The sequence below is a fragment of the Syngnathus leptorhynchus genome, chromosome 7, assembly GCF_054491065.1.
Source record: "Syngnathus leptorhynchus isolate UIUO chromosome 7, UIUO_Slep, whole genome shotgun sequence".
Lineage (NCBI taxonomy): Eukaryota > Metazoa > Chordata > Actinopteri > Syngnathiformes > Syngnathidae > Syngnathus > Syngnathus leptorhynchus.
The window spans coordinates 4,435,735-4,457,172 of NC_141201.1; the positions used below are offsets into that span (position 1 = coordinate 4,435,735).

Sequence of the window (21,438 nt, forward strand, 5' to 3'; positions counted from 1 at the left end):
TCCTTAGATATGATAACAATTACAATGGCAGTAAAATCATAGCAGGATTGCGTAGCTTATGACATGTTCCGACTTGTTTGTATCCGGACTAAAGGTGTGAGGCATTGTAACAAAAGCAGGGCTTGACTAAATTGCTACTTTCCCAGGTGAGCCCCCTCTTTAAAAAAAAAAAAAAGCCTCCTGACCTCCTCACAACTTGTCACTTCCCACAAAGACTAATCCGACCTCTCTTTTGTGTCCCGCTCAGTCAGCGTTCAGACCCCCGCAGGCGAGACGCTGGGAACGTCATGTAAAAAAACTGGGATTGTAAAGCGCTACCGTTGAGCCCGGGCTTTAACTTTATTAACCGCTGCCTCCTTTGAGGTGGACGAGTCAGCCTTGACTTCTTAGGAAATCATCTGGGCTTGGAAAAAAAGTTTTCCTTCAGTTTGCTCTCAGAGGGACGGCCAAAAGGTCAGCAAACACAAGAGAGGCACACTCCAGCCATAAATGACACACACTGTTGTTTGCACGTGTCCTCTCATTGGACGCAAGTGAGAGGACGCAAGGTCAAAGCTGGACCCGCGCCAATTTAAACATTGGTATTGGGTCAGTGCTACAATAACGTTTTGAAAAGTATGGAACCATACCAGAGGAGTGAGCAAAGTTTTGTGCTTAAGGACATATTGAAGTATTCATCCACATTTTGAACAAATTAGTATTACTAGTTCGATTATGTTGACAGTGCTGACTGTTTTTATATTTCAATCATTTATTTTGTGGCATAAAATCAAACAAGAAAAAACTAAATTTCTGTTTGCTACTTGTTTTCGCAGACTAAAAAAATGTCCAGTACTGTACAAATTTATTGTAAATAGAAAAATTAATACATTTAAAATTTAACATTTAAGATTAAAAATGAAAGATGTAAAAATTAATTAAAAAAATAAAATTAGAAAAATAAATAAATAAATAAATAAACGAACCCCTGCAATAGGTCCTCCTATGATGACGTCATTCAACTGCGAGACATTCCAGTGTAAGAGGTGCGAGGATAAGAGCATGAGTCTTTTAGGGGGTCTTTAGAAAGGTTGGAAACACAATTAGAGGAGCTTAAAGGAGGGTCGGGAAGGGGCGGAAGACAGAACATTGAGTCACACTCACCTGTGTGATGGGGCTGAGCACAGGTGGGATTGCACACCTGAGACCTTTGGGTGTCACCTTTAGCCTCAAATTTGTCCACCTGACTGGGAGGGAAAAAATGTTACTCAAAAAATATGACAAAAATAATCTGATTTTTAGAAAATATTAAAAAGAATTGGCAAACAAAATAAACAAGTACCAAATATTTGACAAAAATATTAGCATGATGTAGAAACGTCACATCAACACATCATTCGCATGACATCATGCTCACTGAGCAATCGGCGACGACGGTAATTGCTCGAGACAGGGAGGATGTGACACTTGATTTGCGGGCGTCTGGTGTGGAGGTCACTGATCTCATTCATCAGTCCTGACATCATCCTCGAGGGCTGACCGTCTTATCTCGCTGACACGTCGGGCGGCCCAAGACGAGACGCAACTCGCCGAGGCCTCGGAGGGAAGCTTCCCTTTTGGATTTCTTTACCAGTTACTATGTTAGTCAAATTTAACTGTATCACTCAGGGGCGATGACTTCTATCAAATCAGTCGTCCTACATTTAGAAATGATGGAGAACTGGAGGGATGAGTTCTGGATTATCTGACAGAAGATCAATACTGAGAGGTTGTGACAGGTGAGAGTGGAAGGAAATGAACAGAAAAGTTTGTTCTTTGTGCCCGGAGGGAAGCTACATGAGCCTGCTGTGACTTTGAGAAGATAAACTCAAAGATGGGAGTGTCTTGTGAAAGAACAAAGTGTGATATCTTGGCTTTGCAAACTTCCCGTATAGCATTTTTGATGCTTGTGCAATGTGGAGGAATGAAGCGTTTATTGTCAACAAGTCTTTCTGTACGTGCAGGTTGGCATGTTGATGTTCTCCAGCGGGATCTTTTTATTTAAGTGTGTGTTGAAAGACAAACTGTCAGTCACAATGATGGAACACGCCCCCCCCTACCCTCATGTGAGGACAACTGACTGTGTGTTATTTGCCATGGCTGGGTGGAAAAAAAAGAATAACAAAAGAGGGGGGGGGGCTGAGTGAGAGGATGCGGCACATTTTTCCTCCTGCAGACCTGCAATGTGATCTCGACATTAACTACCTGCTATCAGTTCCAAACATTTTGAGTGACATAATGGAGAAATTCTTCAACAAGTTCTATCTGGCAGCTCAGTTGATGATCTTCCATGTCAGGAGATGCAAATAAATTATATGATTGATTCTTTCAGTTGAGATGAGATAAGAGTTCAAAATCGGAATTCCAATAATTCATTTGCTCATCTTTTGTCTATATGGGGAAATAGTTTTAAATCTAAACAACTGCCTCCAACTTAAAGGTGAATCATCTTTGAACTTTTTTGCAAAAAACGCCATTGTTAGTTCCACAAAGGATAAATCCTCCGTGTACAGACGGACTCACTTCTGTTTACTCATCACATTCACAATTCAGTCTTGTTTATGTTAGGTCAGGTGTGTTTCTTTCTCCACTTTGTATGAAGCTGCCCTTGAACTTTCAAGGAAACTTCACTGAAGATGTTTTTTTTTTTAGATACCAGCTACTGCAAAATTTATATTTTCAAAAGTCATTTTCCCATCATATATCCGCTTTAACAATGACAAAAAAAAACTTTCCACCATAGTTTTAGACAGACTCTTCTCCATTAAAAGTGACTCAATCCATGCACCCTGTAAAAAAAAATGACTCACTGTTTGTAGTAAACATTGCTTAGGTTGACTGGCATCATACGAGGGAGTTTCCACCTCTATAATCACAGTCAACATGTTGATATTTACTTTGAATTCCCTCCTCACGTGCCCACATTTAGAAGTACACATGAATTTGTAAAACTGGTCGTGTTAAAATACCCAGGGTGGACATTCACACACGTGTGCGCACGCATGTTTGGCCTGCAGCTCAGACATCCATCATGATGATGAAACCTGCATTGGCCCAAGAGGGCAAGAAAGAGAGAGGGCAGACAATGAGTGATGAAACACTCACAAAGGTTAGCAAAGTGACTAACAGAAGCGCTGTCTTTTTTTTTTTTTTTTTCCGGCCAGCTGCACACCTTTGAGTCCACCTTTTCTTGTAGCCCACCTTAGGAAAACATCCTTGCCCCACACGACGCTCAGCCTAGTGTTTCCTCCCCAGCTTTAATCTTAGTGAAAAAAAGCTTTTAACGATGAAGGGACCTGCCAAAGTGCAACAAAAGCAGGGAGGAACTTGGAGGGATACTTTCCGAGTGGTAGGCCTCTTTAATTTATCACCTGTTGCCTTTGGGCGGCCTTACCTTATATCTCGCCCTTGGGCTTTGCACAAGTGTCTCTTTATTTGTGGATGTGCAAAGAACAAGGGATAACATGCATCAAAAGCTGCTGCAAAGAAAAAGGAGTCAACCAAATTTTTGTTCACCACAAAGTATGGAATTTGATTTATTTTTTGTCATCCCCGAACATTGGGGGGAAAAAAATTATTGTATGATTTGTTACATAACTGTGCAAACTATACAAGGAATAAAAAATATAACAAATAGTAACGTTTGAACAATTTGCCCGGTTTCCTAAAGTCAGATTATGTCAATTTTGTTTGCGGTGACTGTGGCATACTATTCACTCATCACTTTATCTTTGTCTGCCATCTTGTGGCGCTTTGTTGAAATGCAGTTTTTTTTTATTTCCAACAGACGTGAAGGCAACGCTTTATGATCGTATGACGTCATCACACAGCTCCCAGGGTCTGGCTTGGCTCAGTTAGCTGTGGTCGAAGCAAAGGAGCTCAGACGTTATCAGACAGAATTAAAACAACCATAAAACGCAAAACACACAAACGACTGACTTCCCAAGCCAAGTGTGAAAACGGGCCGAGTGACTTGAGGGGGGCAACATGTCCGAGACGTACGGTATGTTCGTTTCGTTTCATTTTGTTTTTGAAATTGTCTGCGGAAGAACCAGCTGTGATATGACAAGCCTTTAGCTACGCGGCTAACTAGCTAGCTTACACGTTAGCACTGACTTGTTATTTATAAGACGCAGTTTACGTGTTAGTTTGTGTCGCTATCCTTCCACTTGCGTCTTAACGATACACACTCCGCTTCCGTAGCACTGACGCCGCGACATTTGGCAGGTGGAAGTTGCTCGAACTTGAGCTGCGGTGACATATCCGTACATGACTGGGCAGACACTGAGCTCCATAAAATGAATGAAATATGACCAAAAATGTGTTGAAATGTCGTCGTACACTTTAGTAGTGTACTTCATCTTAGCTCAATTATGATGTTTTCTATTGGGTGTTAGCATTAAGCTAATGGAGTTTCTAAAACAATTTTAGATTGACAATAGATTATTTTATCCTAAAATAAATCATCAGGTAAATGATGTGTTGAAATGTAGTATTTGCGTTTTTAATGACATTTATTATCCTGGCTATAAATACAATATTTATCAGATTAAATTACTGTTGAATTAAAAACCTGTCTTCCTGTGTCAATCGAATAAAACCATTATTATCTCTGTAAAAGCAACGTTTTTGTAATAGATCATGTAGGTGCTCCTAATGTTTTTCTCGGTAAGAATATGTTATGGTGCATTATTCTCATAACTATATAAAATATGCTCAGTATAATGTATTGATTTCATTGACTTTATTTTCTTACATTTAATCAAGTAATGATAGTCAACATCTCTCCTATTTTGTCGTTAATGTGATCTTGTGATGCAACATCCTGCTGGGCCGCTGTCAAACCGACGGCGTCGGCGTGTCGCCGTCACACTGACAGCTTGATTGTCACCCAAGACAAGACCGAAAAAGCTGAGGCCAGCTTTTAGAAGCGAAGCGTTTTGAATCTGTCAGCTGTGTTGACATGGTGGGGGGGAGAAAAAAAAAAGGTGTGAATTCACATCTGTGGTTTTGTGCTTCTGCTATCTGGTGCAAATTTAACATTAGACAAAATGACACCTGGGAAAATCTATAGTGAGCCGGTTCAAAGTGTCTCAATCTAAATGTTGATTTGACGAAAAAAAGATTAAGTTGAATGGATAATAAAATTACAAATTTTTGTGCTTTTTTTTTTTTTTTTTTTTCCTTTGGTCTGGTGGGACGTCGCTGCAGCGCACAAAAGCCTCTCAAATGTCATCAACATGCTCGCTCGCAACTCCACGTCATCCGAGCCAACCGGCTTGTCCTCGTCCGTAACAACAACAACATCTGTACAAACAGCTGGTCACGGCTACGCCGCACTCACCCAAAGCCACAATTTAACAGCTCTGACGACGAACATGTGCTAAAAGTTCTGCCTCTTCGCTTTCCAATGCGGCGAGCGCACACAAACCGTGTCGTGTGTGTGTGTGTGTGTGTGTGTGCGCGCTCGCTCGGTGATTACGAGGTTAAACGAAGGCCTGCCAGGAGCAGTGAGAAGAGGATCTTGATGAGATTAAAAGGATTGTCTGCGAAGTTCCAAGTGCAGCCGGCTCGGATTGTCCCCTGACATTTGCTTAGCGTGGATCTCTCCTCTCCTCTACTTTCAGATTTCCTCTTTAAGTTCTTGGTGATTGGCAGCGCCGGGACAGGGAAATCCTGCCTCCTCCATCAGTTCATTGAGAGCAAATGTGAGTTCTTTTTTTTTTTTTTTATGCATGTAGTGTTCTTTAAATGTTCTTAGCACAGGGTGTGAAATGAATACTTGTGCGACTGCAGTCAAACAGGACTCCAACCACACTATCGGAGTGGAGTTTGGTTCCAGAGTGGTCAATGTCGCCGGGAAGACGGTCAAACTGCAGATTTGGGACACTGCCGGCCAGGAACGCTTCCGGTAACTTCTCGCGCTTTCTAGCTTGAAATGTTTTTTTTGTTACCAATTAAATCCAAAGTTGCTTTCTTGCTTCACAGTTCTGTGACGCGCAGCTACTATCGCGGAGCAGCCGGAGCACTTCTCGTCTATGATATTACCAGGTAAAATATTTTTTTTTTTTTTTAGGGGAGCTGGGGCAGTTTTAAAGTTTTTTTTAAATGATTGTCAAGCAGACACACAATCTCACCAACTGGCTTTATTTTGTTGAATGATTAACTGCTGACGTGAGAGTAATACGTCATACTATCCCCACAAATTCAGATTTTTTTATTTTATTTATTTTTTAATTCTTTTGTCCGTGTCTCCCGTCCTCCAGCCGAGAGACGTACAACGCTCTGACCAACTGGCTGACAGACGCGCGCACACTCGCGAGCCCCAACATCGTCATCATCCTGTGCGGCAACAAGAAAGACCTAGAGGCCGAGCGGGAGGTCACCTTCCTGGAGGCGTCGCGCTTTGCTCAGGAGAACGGTAGCTCAAACACTCACCTTCTACCTTTTCCACTTCTTCTCGTTTCCTCATCCTGCCGCCTTCTGTGTGTCGGCGCAGATCTGATGTTCATGGAGACCAGCGCTCTGACAGGAGAGAACGTGGAGGAGGGCTTTCTCAAATGCGCTCGCACCATCCTCAACAAGATCGACTCAGGTGCTCATCCGTTTTATGCTGAATTGAAATCGGCACGATTTTCATTTGCCGTATCATATCTTCGCCGGTCGCTGATCACGTTTCACTCCCCCCCCCCCCCAGGCGAGTTAGACCCGGAAAGGATGGGCTCGGGGATCCAATACGGGGACGCTTCGCTGAGGCAGCTGCGGCAGCCGCGAGGCAGCACCGCACAGAACAAGCAGCAATGTAGTTGCTAGGGTTCCGCACTCCTCCCAACTTCCTCACCTGGTCCACGCAACGTCCCGTACAGGTCAGTGAGTGACTCCTTATCGGACTCTCGTGTCGGAGCCATTGTTTTGAAGGCTCCTTCTCTTCTGTGTTTGTGTGCGTGTCAGCTCCAGGTGTTTTGGGGTGTCTCACACACACACACCTCGGAGCACCTGGATGAGTGCTCACGGAGACCACAACAACTCCTGAGCCTTGGCGTATTTATGGAATGGTCTTCGAGTCCTTACCAGATACGGACGAGTCGCGGGTTGTTTGTATGGGCTGTTCCCGTTCATGTTTTTTTTTTTTTTTTTTTTAATTCCTGTGCTTCTCATTCAGTTTTTTAGTCAGACGAAATTTGCACATCTTAGGTTTATAAATTATTATTGTCGATTGATGTGTTGCTGGGTGTGCTCTTTTGCACTTGATTCTTTTTTTTGGGGGGGGGGAAATGGAACTACTGTATTTAAATAGGAGAGATTTATGAAGTCATTGCAAAGCTTATCCATACCTTTTTGCACTTTTGTTACAAGGGAGGACAGTATTGGCTTTTGTTTCAATCCATATAAAAGTAGATCGGCGTCATTTTGATCCGGAGGTTGGCCACTCCTCGTCTAAAAGCACAAACGGAGAGCTCAGGCTCTCGTTGACCCAAGTCGTACTCACCGACCTCCCAAGTTACACTCCTCACGTACACGCAGACGTCACATTTGCCACATTTGCCGCATTTCCCTCAAAACGTTCAGCATGTTTTCAACCACCGGCGTAGTTTTTTTTTTTATTTTGCCTCGCCAAGCGCTCGTCACAAGCAGTTTTGGAGCCTTCCCACATATTATTGAGAGAGCAACGGGGAATTTCCTTCTCCTCTGCACCGCAACCAGCCAGCTTTGTGGGACCGTGAGTGCGAGGAAGAAAAAAAAAAAAATGGCCACTCGAGGTTAGCGTGGCCCAAAACCAACAAAAGCTTTTATAATGTCATCTCCTCTCGTGCGTTTGCGTAATCACACTTGATCATCTGGAGTGAGCAGACCAGCACGCTTGAAGCAAAGGCAGTCAATCATCATATCATCTATACAGCTATAAATGTACAGTTATATCAACAAATCGCTTTCATTCTTCCTCAAATAGTTTGTCTACTTCTGTATGGAGGAGTTTTGGGGGGTCACACTGACAAGAACAACAATAGTTTTGACTCAAGTCTTTTGACTCGTTAGTACTATATATTTGATTTCTTTTCAGTGTGGCCTCAACTCTCTTTCTCTCTGCAAGTGCACTTTTACTTTTCAAATGTTTTGTTTATATGCTGTAATTATAGAATTGTACATTTTCATTTGACTTGAAACTGTAATAAATATTTTAACTGTAGATGTCATCGTTTCTTACTAAGGAACAACTGCGTGTGACAGGATACAGACCTTTTTTTTTTTCTCTCCCCGGAAAAGAGTTTGTGTTACATGCAGCCGGTATTTTATGATGTCATCTAGTCTGCATTGATCCACTCAGTTGTTGCTTGGTAACAAATGCCACATAATCTTACACAGGACTTTACATGTATGTTGTAAATAAGAGTTGTCTTTAGAGAGTGTTGCTCATTGATTGTAATGATTATGCAATCCCCAGTAAATCTGCTTGTCCTTTTCCAGTGAAAAGCCAGCACCTTGTCATTCGATGTCTCTGACCACCAACGCCCCCCCCCTCCTCCCCTTCTTAAAATCCCATAAATAAATCTCAATAGGCTTTGGCGCGCCCTGAAATGTAACAATGGCTTCACATCACCTTCCACTGCAAAGCAGTTTGTCTTTAAGGAGCAACAGAGCGAGGTTGTAATATCACCGGGCTCGCATGATGAACAGTAAATGGCCGCCGCTGTGCCTCAATCGTCTTGATTTATGCCCTTGGCTCGGTTCAGTTACAGCCTGAGTGGTTTTATGTAGCCGAAGTGGATCTATCGACTGATTTATTGATCTTGGCCAGGCTGTCGCGGTGACCTCATGATTTGATTGCGTGAGGGAGTTGTGATACTAAGAGGCTGCCACAAGGTGGTGGTAAATCAACGGGTGTCACTATATGACGTCATTATCTACGTCATCCGAGGGACATACAGCATGGTGGACTTGGGCTTTCCACACTGTATTTTTGATCTATTGTATATCATTAGATGATAGTGTTGACATTGCAAAACAATTTCTTTTGTCAAATTCAAATTTTCCTCTTGTCCTCCAGTTAATTTAGATGGATTTTTTTTCCCATAAAGCAATCAATCCCAGCACAAATTTGCACTTGTAAATGAACATGTGAAATTAAAAATAGACAATTTGAGGCTAAACTTGTTCTCATACATCTTTTTATTTACACATAATGGGACATGTATTTAAACTGGGAGACAATGCTGGGAAAAAGAAAACAGTTCCATCAACATACTTTGATGTAAACAAAAGGGTAGTAGTACATATTCAACCAATAAACAAAAAGCTTTTCTTAATTCATTCATATTTCTTATTTCATATTTTTATTTGAAGCCATTAAGTTACTGGCATTTATCAAATGACTAAATACTGTTTGAAGCACATGTAGTGCGCTCTGGAATGAATGCTTCATTTTTATTCTCCACATGATTAATATAAGACACAAGTATACATGTGCACAAACCATACTACGCAAACATCACAGTACTGCTTTATGAAACATACGACAAACAAGCACCACGCCATGTAGAGTGATTTGTAGACTATATGATTTGAAATGCCATCTTGAGAAAAGACAGGTTGTCTTCGCACACTCGCCTAGAGTGCACTTATTCCATCAACTCTGAATGGCCTTCCAATTAAACTTAATAGTGAGCCATATGTAAAATGCCAATGCTGATTATGATATGACACGTTTTAAAAGTTGCTTTTAAGTGCTGGATGCACTAATTATGATGACGCTTGTTCCTGACTGTAGTGCTCTGAGATAAAGGTTAATTGGGGTAATTGGATGTGACCACACTTTTGTAACGTGACCAAAAAGATGACTCACTTCCCAAATTTAAATTTCATCTTGGGGGTTATGAGCTTGTGCGAGACAAACAAAATATCGCAATGAAATTCAAGGTGAAGGAACTCCCCTTCATCCACAGGAGAGAGATTTCTTGTCTATTCCAGCGACTGTAACATGAGGAGCTGCTTGAGGACTTTAGTCTGACTGGTTTCCCTGATCTCGCCGGCGAGGAACATCTCGTCCACCACCGTGTACACCTGGAGGAGGACATAACTCGGTTAAAAGTGCACAAGGGAGGGGGGGAAGTGGAAGACAAAAATAGTCAATGACTACCGCAAACCACGGACTGAAAGTAGACGTGACATTATCTTCTTCCCCACTCGAATAAAGACTTGAGCTGGAATGTTGCCTCACCAAATGACGACTTGTCAAGTCATCATATTTTAAAAATAACCACCAAATGACCTAACACGGAGTCAGGGCTTAAGTATTTGGATAGTGACAGCCTTTATGATTTCTCTATGGTAGCGTAATTGAAGATGAAGACAACTCGAGTAGCTTCAAATGTGGATTGTTTAAAAGCAAAAAATGTCCAAAGACTTGGTTATTATTCAGTTAAAAACAACATAGCGAGTGTTTGTTTCATACGTGGTCGTAATCTCCGTTTAAAATATGAAGTCATTAGCGAGCGCGGCAGATGGGGAGCCGTTTGTTGCGAATCATTCTCGCCTTGACCTTCCGACGAACGTCTACCCAAAGTGTTAATTGGATAGAAGAACAAAACACGCTCGCTCACCTTGTAGAAGTTGAAGACGAGGTCCAGTTCACACACGTTGTGAAAGTACTCATTGAGTACCTTGAGGGGAGAGACGTGCGGTCAAGTCGTGAGTTCACGATTTTCATAATGAGTACTGCACAAATAATAGCTAACAGCATATCTAATACATTTATCTTCAGTGTACTTCCCACAATAATGTGATGAGGTGCAGCACCCAAGAAAAAATAGCCATGATAATCATTAACAGACATTCCGGTCCACCATCAGAGCATTAAAAACGAAATCATCATAGTTGACTTAGCGAGTAGCTCTACTGTATATAAATAACATCATGCTGCGTGCATGTGGTTCATACCTCGACAAAGTTGTGGATTCCCTCTAGATATGCCAGGTTGTTATCAGTCACGTCAACACAAATGCAGAAGTAGAGTCCAGCGTAGCGTCGGTAGATGATTTTGAAGTTTCGGAACTGGAGAAACAATATTTAATCTTGATGCATTATGATCTGATATCGATCGGCAATAAACTCACCTCCACAAAGTTGGTGTGCTTGGCATCTCTGACGGTCACCACTGCGTGCACCTCCTCGATTAACTTCTGTTTCTCATCATCGTCAAATTGCATGTACCATTTGGCGAGTCGTGTCTTGCCGGCTCGGTTCTGGATCAGAATGAAGCGGATCTAAAATGGACAAAGGAATATTCGACCAGTTGATCACATTGTAATGCTATTGAACATGATTGCTTTGACGTGAAGTGCAACGTCAGAGACCGATTTCTTTCAGCTGTACAGTTCCGTGTAAGCGAGGACGAACCGATCCCCCAGAATTGATTTCACTCTTCGCATTTCTTTTCATTTTAGATCGTATTATCTTTGTGCAAATCCTCCCCGTGTTTGAAGTTATGCCTATAGCGATTTAGCCAAGTGGCTATGCCTATGTTGCTAAATGGTTAGCATGCTAGCGATTATAGGCAGCAAAACTATTAAAAATGTATTACGATGACCCGCGATATATTTACCATGTTGTCCTTCTAATTGAAGACTTTATAAACTCCAACAAGGCACGTTCGTGGAAGACTATGAAGTGCGTTTATGCCAATACATAAGTAATTCTTCCGACCGCTCGCCCGCTATCTTTTCCAAGCTATCAGGAAGTCAGAGAAAAAATCAGATTGCGTTGCATGCTGGGAAATGTAGTTTTCATCATCGCGTTCGGTGCTATCTTTGAGTGAATGAAAACTACCAGAACCAGGATTCGTCAGTAATGACTTCTCGTGCTTAGATCACGTGATACTCGAGTCATTTGACATCTTTTTTATGTTAAATGATGCGTCCTGTATTCGAAAAATATAAATATATATTTGTTTAATATTTAATAAGCATGAGCAATATCAAGAAGTGTTTGCAATTTTGTCAGTTCCCGGCTGAATTAGACAGGGTGGAGGAACCGGTACTGTCAGGGATTGCACAACATTTAAGCAGAGGAATGTGTTGCCCCTTGAGACCCCCAAAAACTTTTTAGCTGCAAGTCCAGAGAAAAGGAAAGAGTAAATTGGATAGGAAGAAATACAATGGCAAGGAAAGTTAACATAGGTATTGAGAGGATCCTGTATTAGTTGATCCTAATTCAAACAAATAATTGAGCAGTGTTTAGGCCAAGGCAAAAGAAAATCAAAACTGATGAAAAACAGAGGCTTATTATTTTAGCAGAAACTTCGGCCCTTCTTAATCTTGCTTCTTGTGACTGGGGTCATGCAAATATTGCTTGAGTGACACCGTGTCCGATGTGATTGGACATGAGCTTGTGTGTTTATTCAAGAAAAGGTCAGTGCACGTAGAACACTAACAGGCTGTTTATATATAGCAAAATATTGTTAACTATTGGGGCTCCGACAGAATCGGCAGATGTTTGACGATTTTTGCCAATAGTTTTTTTTTCACTCAACAACACAAGATAATGGCATTCAAGGAATATATTGGGCATATTGTTCATTATATACGATTACAAATTACGAATGATTTTATTTTTTTCTCCCTTTTTAAACATCATGATGCATTTCTTTTATCAGTTGTGTGTCTCTTAATATGAACGAGTCAATAATCCTTAGTTGTGGACGATTCTCATTTTTAAAAACGTCATAAAAATATTCTAAAGTTATGTCAAATGAGAATAGTGACAATGCAATCAACATTGGAGAGAGAGAGAGAGAGAGAGAGAGAGAGAGAGAGAGAGAGAGAGAGAGAGAGAGAGAGAGAGAGAGAGAGAGAGAGAGAGAGAGAGAGAGAGAGAAAGAAAGAGAGAGAGAGAGAGAGAGAGAGAGAGAGAGAGAGAGAGAGAGAGAGAGAGAGAGAGAGAGAGAAAGAGAGAGTGAGAGCGAGCTTGTGCGCGCGCACGCGCGCGCGTTGTAATAGTGTGCATGAACCACTGGGCGAGACTGTCTCTCTGTGTTAGCCGCGAAAGAGGAGGGGAGATGCTGCCTGGAGTCAAGAGAAGGGCCGCCGCCATTATTGGGAAACTGACAAAAAAATAAGACTTACCACACACCGTCCGTCACACATTTTTTTTTTAGCCTGCCAGCAGCTCAACAACACCAGCGAATAGAACGGGAATCCAACCTTTTTTTTTTTCTCCCCTTCCGCTGGGATCATTGAAGACAGCTAGCCCCCTTTCCCTCTCCTGGCGAATCTTTTATTTTGGACATAACAAAGGAAATAATAATAGCTGAAAACAACGTGGTGGCGAAGCAAGAAAAACAAGACTCCTGAAAGAACGTTTTAAAACCAGGAGATCCTTTTCCCCCCCCCTTTCTTTCTTGTTCATAGGCGTGCTGAAGACCACTTTGTGCGGCATTTACCCCCATTTTTACCCCCTTAACTAGCATTCAGTTGTTGGTTAGCCCTCCGGCACACACGCAGAAAAATGCTCATGTGAAAACTTCAGACGTAAGCGTCCAAAGTGACAAGAAATGGACATTTAAACTCTTTTCGTGCCCTGGAAGAGCATAATAATCGATGAGAGTGTTGGCGCCGTGTGTTTTTGTCTTTTTTTTTTCTTTTCTCAAGACTCTACGAGGAGGGAAAGGAGTGGACGCAATCCGGAGAGGAAGGAATGTTATGGTACGTAACCTACTTCCTTTTAAATCTTCCCCAATCTGAAATGTGCGCTGCCAAAAATCATGTGTGATTATCACCGTTTATTTATGCCACTTGTTTCACTGCACTTTGCCAATCCGAACCCGAGAGTCACCACCAATCCCATTTATTAAAAAAAAGAAAAAGGCTTGCGTGACCCCTTTTGTAGTAATGATCATAATTCATTTTATCGGATTGATGCGCGTGTGTTCATTTCTCGCTGATTCATGGGAAGTTTACAGAGGAGAGGAAGGCGCTCAATAAGCATGGATGCCATCCAACTAAACATTAAAACGATTGTTTGGAGCCTTGCACCTGGAATACGTTGTTTGTCAGGGTTGTGTGTTGGTTTTAAATAACAATGGTGGTGGTGGGTGGGTGGGGTATTTATTTAACTCACGTCTGCGTTTATATGATCAAAATAGAACCACTAAGTGGATTTAAGTCATTATTTTTTTTTTTTTTCAAGTTGTCAAATTGACACTTCGAGCACCAAACATGAAATCCTTGAAACATGGTGTATAACCTGATTATTTCTGTGGAGCTATGTCTCTCCCATGTTTTATAATGATCGACTTACGACCTCATGTTAACGATTAAAATAGGCGTTCATATTTCCATGCACAGAGCCGGTCAAACTGTGCGTCACGCTTACTGCAAAGTGGTCCTTGCACCCCCCCCTCCACACTCCCTCCGCCGGCCACTCCCTTTCAGTGTCTCCCCCCCCCCCCCCCCCCCCCCCCCCCCCCCTGCTGGACATCTGGACACTTCATTCCAGGAGACGTCTCTCTAACTGCCACACTGTTTTAAGATTGATGCCGAAAGATTTCAAGCGAGAGACCCGAGCGGTGGTGTGTGTGTGGGCGTACATTGCTGTGTCACTGCCGGAACGAAGAACCAAAACAGGAACTTTAATGGCAAACGTGAATGCTGGTGAATTTTGTGTTTAGTGTCTGTCAAGTGTCACATGTCCCAATAATTGCTCAGAGCAAGTGGAAACAAAATGTCATTTAATGCCGGGATGATCTTAAATCAAGTGAGTTTCCAATTTAATGATAATTCACAAAAGTATCTGCATATTTTATCCGCCATGCTTCCCTCAGATAATGGAAGCAATTGAGGCAAAATAAAGTGTAGCAGCTTGAGAGCGCCTCGTTGTTGGCCTCGAGTACAGATCATTTATTTTTCTCATGGTTGAACAATGAGATGTCATAAAATGCCCATCCCCGTTTTTTTTTTTTGATCCTTTCCGAGCAAATACTTTGACTCATCCAAGCCTGCAACTTTTTTTTTGATGAGTCTCCCTTTCATCGTGCTTAATCAACTGCCTGGCGGTGAGAATCGAGTCAACACTCATCCTCTTTGCTCGCAGGTAAAATGCGTTAGCATCTGTCAGCACTTCTGCTCCTCGCCTGATTGGGCTCATTGCAACACGGCGGCCCCCCGTACAAACTCACCCTCTCACCGACTGCCATCGACTCAAGTCGATCCCGTCCCGGGATTAAATGGAGGCTGGCTCGGCTTGTCAGGCCGTGAGCCAGACATGTGGACGCATACTCCGATTAGGTGACTAGAAGTGAGATTAAGTTTCTCATTATCTGGACAGCAGCGAGGAAAAGCGAAGGGGTGTGCTCGGCTCTCCTTGACGTTTTGAAAAATGGTCCTCTGGATGGTTATTTGAAATACACAACAAGGCTGTTTTGAGATTTGAGTTCCATGTCAGCCCCCCCCCCCCCTTGGGCCTACCTGTCAATGCTTTCCCACTCATCAAAAATGATATACACCCCCCCCACCACCACCACCACTCTCACTTTCGCAGCTTGCTTCTAAGTCATCCGTAAACTCGTTTGATGGAGAATTGAGCTAATTATAGCGGGCAGCTTTGCCGTTTTGGTGGTCCACATTACAGTCACCATGTGGCTCAATGGCGGCTTTGTTTTGCTGACCGATTATTAGTCAGAAAGAGGTGCATTCTGGGATGATTGCATCTGAATTTCCATTCCCAAGTGTGGTCGGTCGGCTAGGTTGAAACGAGGCTCTCTTCTCTCCTCGGTCTTTCGGACGCTTTGCATATTAACATTGGAAAAGAAAGAACCTCCCTCCTTATAGCGCTTTCGAGCTCCTTTATCTGAAGAGCTGAAATATGTGTGACCTCGAGTCAGCAGTTCCGCTTGTGCCTCGCATACACTCCCCGGGAACAAAAATGGCTATTAAATATTGCCGACACTCATTGGCCTTATGATAGATTGCTCATTGAGCAACTTTGAATGGAGCGTTAACAAAAATTGCATTTGCCCTATATTATATCCAGCTCAGTTTATACCGATATTGTTTTCCAATTCCGATGACATATTAAGCACGATTGCTGGCGCTGAAGCTTTTAGATATGATTAATGCCGCTTCGAGGAAGTGAATACGATTAAAGTGGTCTTTTAAAAGAAGAACCCACGGTGACATCATTTCCGTGGTGGCTTTGGAAATATTAGACCAGGATGGAAGGATCGTGATTCCTACTTACTGCTAAGTTGTGTGTCTTGGTATGCAGTTTTTATTTTTTTTTATTTTAAACTCGATGAATTCGATTCCAAAAAGGCGGAAGTAAAGTCTGTGCATCCAAGCTTCTCTTGCAATGTTTTACCACTTAAATGATGCAAAATACATTTTTATCTGATTACCTGAATTTATATCTGACTTATCTTGATTAATTGACGGGGTAATCGGTAAGGTTTTACCATGTTATATTGACAAGAGTTTAAATCACTACAATAGCTTAGTGTTTTGACTGCTTCTGTCTTGTGCTCTTGGTACCTTTGGTTCTGAAAAAGGTACTAATACTTCCCTTGGAGTTCAGTAATTGGCCCTGAAGGGTTTGTGTAGATTTTACCTTGAGGAATAGACCAGGACTGATTATACCTCGGGAGTCAGTCTTAGGAAAAAAACAAAAAAATGCGAGCAAACTGCTGTCGGTTTGTGCTTCAGGGCTTCGCTCCTGGTATGTGCCCTTTCAGCTTTGCACTCCGGGATCAACCAATCAATGACGGCCATAAAGTAACTCTGCTGCTTGGCTATTGGCCATGGCTGAATTCCATGACTCAGCGTGTTTCTAAATAAGATGTTATGATTGAGCTGCTGCCAGCCAAATGAGGCCACCGCCTGGAGTTCACTAGGTTGGACTTTCGCTGCTTTTTAATGGGTCACGGAGACCCCCCTCGGGGATTGTGGCGTATTTTCTTTTTCTTTTTGTAACGTTGATTGTTAAGTGTGTAATGGTATCAGATTATTTTTGAGTGGGTGAGTCATTGTTTAAGGAGAGCATGCTCAAGAGACAGACCGGCTATACGCTTGTATTCAAGAATATCGTTAATAGTGGCGATAAACAAAATAAATAAAAAATAGTATGAAAATAAATAAAGTAAATCAATAAATACATAAAGATGCTTAGAAATTTGAGATCAAATCTGTTTCAGTTTTGTTTATGCTTTGACGATTTTGATTTAGTTTTCATTAAGTGTATGTTAGCTTAATTAAGCTAACATTGTATGTTAATGCACTTTGAGTTTTGTTACTTTGACATTGATTTCAATTCGGAGTGTCAGTAATAAGCTTGAAACAAGGTTCTTTTGGAAGACCTGTTTGCCATCTGCCAGACTGCACAGCGAACTCTCAGGGAGTGCAAAATATTACGTCAGGCTGATCAAGCGGTATTGGCGTCACCATGGACACGGCTAGCGATATCGGCGCATCCTTAATTTTCAATATCGGCTCCTGCTGCCACTTTCAGCAGGACTCACAATCCGTGCTGCCTGCATGTCCTAAGCCAATAGCTTTGTTTTGATGACTCACAATAAATCCATGCAAAAAAAAAACCCCCAAAAAACAATCGAATCACTGTTCCCGGGCATCTGTTTTGGACACAAAATACGGTTTTGTCCATTTTCCCACATCCCTTATCGCATCTTGTAGTTTTTCAGGCATTATCCACAGCCTTGTTAAGTTCAATGATGCTTTGCAGAATGTCAGCCAAAACAGTTTTGAAAATCCCGATTGAGATTGTGCGTACTCTCCAGCAATCTACTTTTTGCTTGCTTTGTCATCGATTGTGTCACTTTAACTACCTCGAGGTAATTAAAGCCGGGCCGCCTTAGTCACAGACCGGCGAACATCTTACAAGAAACGAGAAAATGAGCCACAGATAGCAACTCCCACAGGCCCGGAGCTACCTCACCCGACCCGCGGTTTCACTTTCCTTCTTTTACTTTTTCCCTCTCTCTTTTGTTTCTCACATCATCTGCTATTTTAATTCGGCCATTTTGAGGGCGCTACGCAGTGTTATTGTCAACTGCGGTTGAGGACGTAAGAAGGGCGCCGCCTTGTCACCCAAGGTTTGACTCAGATGCCACTTCGGGGGATTCCGACCACAGCGTTGGCCTTTGGCGTCTCCGCGCCAACACGTGTCATTTGCTTTCCGGAACTTTGCTTTGATGCTAGCTAGCATTTGAACTTTCGAGCATTGTCGTTATTTCTCCAGTACTTACTGCTTGGTAGAAACCGGTTTAAAGTGACTCAATTAATCCAACTCGCTTTCTGTCAAAATAGTTTCTGGCCTCCGAGTGGTGTGAAGATATGTTAGCTATATTCGATATGACCCGGTCCAAATCCTTGGCCCCGGCCGGCAAAGGTTTACGCAGGCCCCGGGATGATGACTAAGCACCTTTCATGCTTCGGATGGCTGAGCCGGCCTTTATCGATCGCAGCGCCCGCTGCCTGTAAGCCAGCCACCACTTAGCTAATGATGTTCACTCCATGCTATTTCCTCATGGCTTGGAGGAGGGCGGCCATAAAAATAGCGAATCCACCCCAAAAAACCCTCTTGGTGTTGTTTTATTTGAACGTAGCACTCTATTTACTTCCCGTCTCCTTCCCACTCTGTGCTGGCAGTCGTCTTTGCGGTCCTGGCGGGTCCATCTGCACGAAAGAAGGACAGACGACAGTTTCCGACAGGCTGCCAGGTTCGAAGTCGGCCTGGCTTTGACCTTGTTTCTCGGAGTCTCGGTTGTTGGACAAACATTGAAATGAGAAAACACTATTAGATATCATGAGGCTGATTTTTGTTTTCTTTTTTTCCCCCACTGCGTCCCAATGCCATAATTTCCCAGGATGCACCAGGGGCCCCAAAGTCCCTAGTTTTTGTGTCAGAGTTCATTTCCTGCTGCGGGGCTGTTGAGGATCCACCATTTTGTTACATTCCTGTTGCTCAGAAAGTGTGCCTTCTTCTCCTATCTTCAAGGATCTCCAGCTTTGAAGGCCTATCCGTAAATAAACAGAGCTTTACGAATAAATCAAGTCGAAGATCAACACGACAAAAAGCCGGCATGTTTTTGTGAGCTATGTTTTTTTTTTTTTTTTTCTAATCAAAGTGTTACTTGTCCCAAGATTCAATCCCTAATTCCATTGCTGTGCTGACTTGCATGTATGTCAGAAGTTGTAGAGATAAAAGTAACACGGGTGAAGAATGTAAACAGAGTTGTTTTTAACAAGAGCGGCTCGGGTTAGTCACGGTAGTCGAAGAAGGGAGAATGCTGACTTTTTTTTTTTTTTTTTGTCCAATAAGGGAAAAGGTCATTGAGAATGTAGTTTGTCAGGTCAGGACGAGCTAGGCCTGTTGTGGCTTCCATCCATATATGTGTGTGTCTGTGTGTGTGTTCTTTTAAAATATCATTTCAATTATGAAAAAAGCATCGTAGCTATTGTGATTGCTCACATTAGAAGGAAGAGTTCGACAATGATGAGTCACGTTAGCAGTCATTGCCTGCTTTATTTGTATCACACAATAAGACTTTATTAAATCCACTCTATGACTAGCGATTACTCATTTAGCGGCAGCGAGTCGGAATGAACAAAAGCATAAGTTGTTTTTTTTTGTGTCGCCGAGCAATGACGACTGTTAAGACGTTGCAAATTGATATTGCGCATATGTGCAAATCCTTTTCTGGCATGACATTTTCGCACCGCATATTCATCCATCTTTTTTTAAAAGGGTTGTTCATCCAGTCTGATCAGCATTTGATAATTATGTGGAAAAAAAATATGATCAATTGTTTTGCTCTACATCTGTCCGCCTTTCAAATTGAAATTCTAACTTGTAGATTCCATTTCGTCTCAATTGATTCTCGACAAGTCAACCGTTTGGCAAATTTACCATCCTCAAAATGGCCGATTAACTCCATCATTGTGAACTTGCTCTTTCAGAATCCCCCCGTTATTGTAGCAATCAGCATTTTTCGGTTTTCACTCAAGTGTGTGCCAGGATGACACAAAATACTCGAGACTGCTGATGTTTCATTTAAGTGTCAAAGACAACGTCTTGGAACGAGTACTGAGAGTCCATACCAAAGTCCATTTCCAAAACAATCAGAGATTTTTTCGCTGAGGTGTGACATAAACAGGCGGAGGGGATTGCGTCACGCTGCCGCGATTGCAAAGAATTTCTTGTTTGTGTGCCGTTTGGTCCAACGAAGCGACTTAGCGAGTTGAACCTGCCCTTGAACCGCAATTCTAGTTTATGAGTGCATTTCCTGTCAAACGCTGCGTGCCACTACGGAGACTCCCGTTGTTTTTTTTTTTTGCTTCGGAACTATGTAAATATGTCCTCTGGATGTCCCCACTCAGTGTTTGGCCATAACAAATCTGATTCTGGGAAATTGCGCAACACTGAGTGTTCACGTGCGTTTTCTTCGAAGCCCGGATCGTTTACCCGCCCCCGCCTGGTTCTCTTGGGTTCGGACTTGACAGGAGACATGGATGCATGATGTCAGTCCTCTCCTCATGGGATCCCCCCCCCCCCCCCTCCCCCGAAGGGGGCTTTGAGGTTGGGCACCAGCTCCAAAGTGAGCACAGGAAGTGGTGATGGCAAAGTCCGCGGGGGACGGAACAACTCGCTGCTGTTTCATTTTGGGTTTTTTTCATAAGTCGGTGCTAAAACCCGAGACAGGATGTGGACATTGAAAAACAGTTCATGGCTTGTGTGTGATGTGTATGCAGTGTGCTTTAAAAAAAAACATCTGTCCAGAGGCTATGTTTTTATTATGTTTTATTATTAGCAGAATTGCATACAAGTTGATCATCGCAGATTTTCCACAAAGCATTTTTGGAGGGATCGTTAAAGGGTCTCACGATTCATGTTAGGGATGCAGCGATACTCAGTACTTACATTTGAGTCATTGTTTCATTGAGTGTTTTTTTTTTTTTACTCATTCAGTGCCATTGACGGTTATAGACGTCAAAGATATTGACTGGGTCGGCAGTGAATGAGTTCAGGATATCAGCACACATACTGCTGACATGGCTTTTACCTGGGAGATACTCGATATATCAGGCAGTTCCGGCGGTATCGGGGCTTAGGCTATGGAATACGTTTTGAGTAACGATACTTGTATCAGTGCATCCTTACTCCATGTTGTTTACAATCCTTTGCCATTCAAATATCACATTTTTTATTGTTAAAATGAAGGCAAGACAGCTTTGTTGCTATAGCACATTTCATACGCAACACATTTCATTTATTTAAAGAAACCAATTTGTAGTTTAACTTTATACTTTAAAAAATGAATCAACTCAACTGTTTCCACTTTTAACCTTTTTTGTTTTTTCTATTACCCTCAGTGGTGCTGGATTTTGCACACTATTGATTTGAACTTGACATTTAGAT

The 21,438-nt window shown here is 42.3% G+C and overlaps 3 protein-coding genes across 4 annotated transcripts in view; 2 read left to right on the plus strand and 1 right to left on the minus strand.

Moving 5' to 3' along the window:
• Window positions 1-3,820: 3,820 nt before the first annotated feature.
• On the plus strand, window positions 3,821-10,287 carry rab4b (RAB4B, member RAS oncogene family). Of its 2 annotated transcripts, none has more exons than XM_085916213.1 (8): window positions 3,821-4,021; window positions 5,646-5,726; window positions 5,815-5,929; window positions 6,007-6,069; window positions 6,285-6,439; window positions 6,518-6,613; window positions 6,716-6,884; window positions 8,485-10,287. In XM_085916213.1, the coding sequence occupies exons 1-7, from the start codon at window positions 4,006-4,008 to the stop codon at window positions 6,829-6,831; spliced, it is 642 nt and encodes a 213-aa protein (XP_085772339.1). In that variant the 5' UTR covers window positions 3,821-4,005; the 3' UTR covers window positions 6,832-6,884; window positions 8,485-10,287. The 2 variants fall into 2 exon arrangements, with proteins under 2 accessions (XP_085772339.1, XP_085772338.1); XM_085916212.1 differs by having other exon boundaries at window positions 3,822-4,021; window positions 6,970-10,024.
• Window positions 9,169-11,787, minus strand: ap2s1 (adaptor related protein complex 2 subunit sigma 1). The gene is made up of 5 exons (XM_085916215.1): window positions 11,618-11,787; window positions 11,130-11,279; window positions 10,954-11,067; window positions 10,617-10,676; window positions 9,169-10,077 (listed from the first exon to the last, which is right to left on the minus strand). Exons 1-5 carry the CDS (start codon window positions 11,618-11,620, stop codon window positions 9,976-9,978), a joined length of 429 nt encoding a protein of 142 aa, XP_085772341.1. The 5' UTR covers window positions 11,621-11,787; the 3' UTR covers window positions 9,169-9,975.
• A 1,208-nt stretch (window positions 11,788-12,995) lies between these two features.
• The window catches only part of arhgap35a (Rho GTPase activating protein 35a), a 36,279-nt gene continuing 27,836 nt past the window's right edge, over window positions 12,996-21,438 (plus strand). The window contains exon 1 of the mRNA XM_085915815.1: window positions 12,996-13,715. The gene's annotated coding sequence lies outside the window, so the exon portion shown is untranslated. The remainder of the gene's footprint in view (window positions 13,716-21,438) is intronic.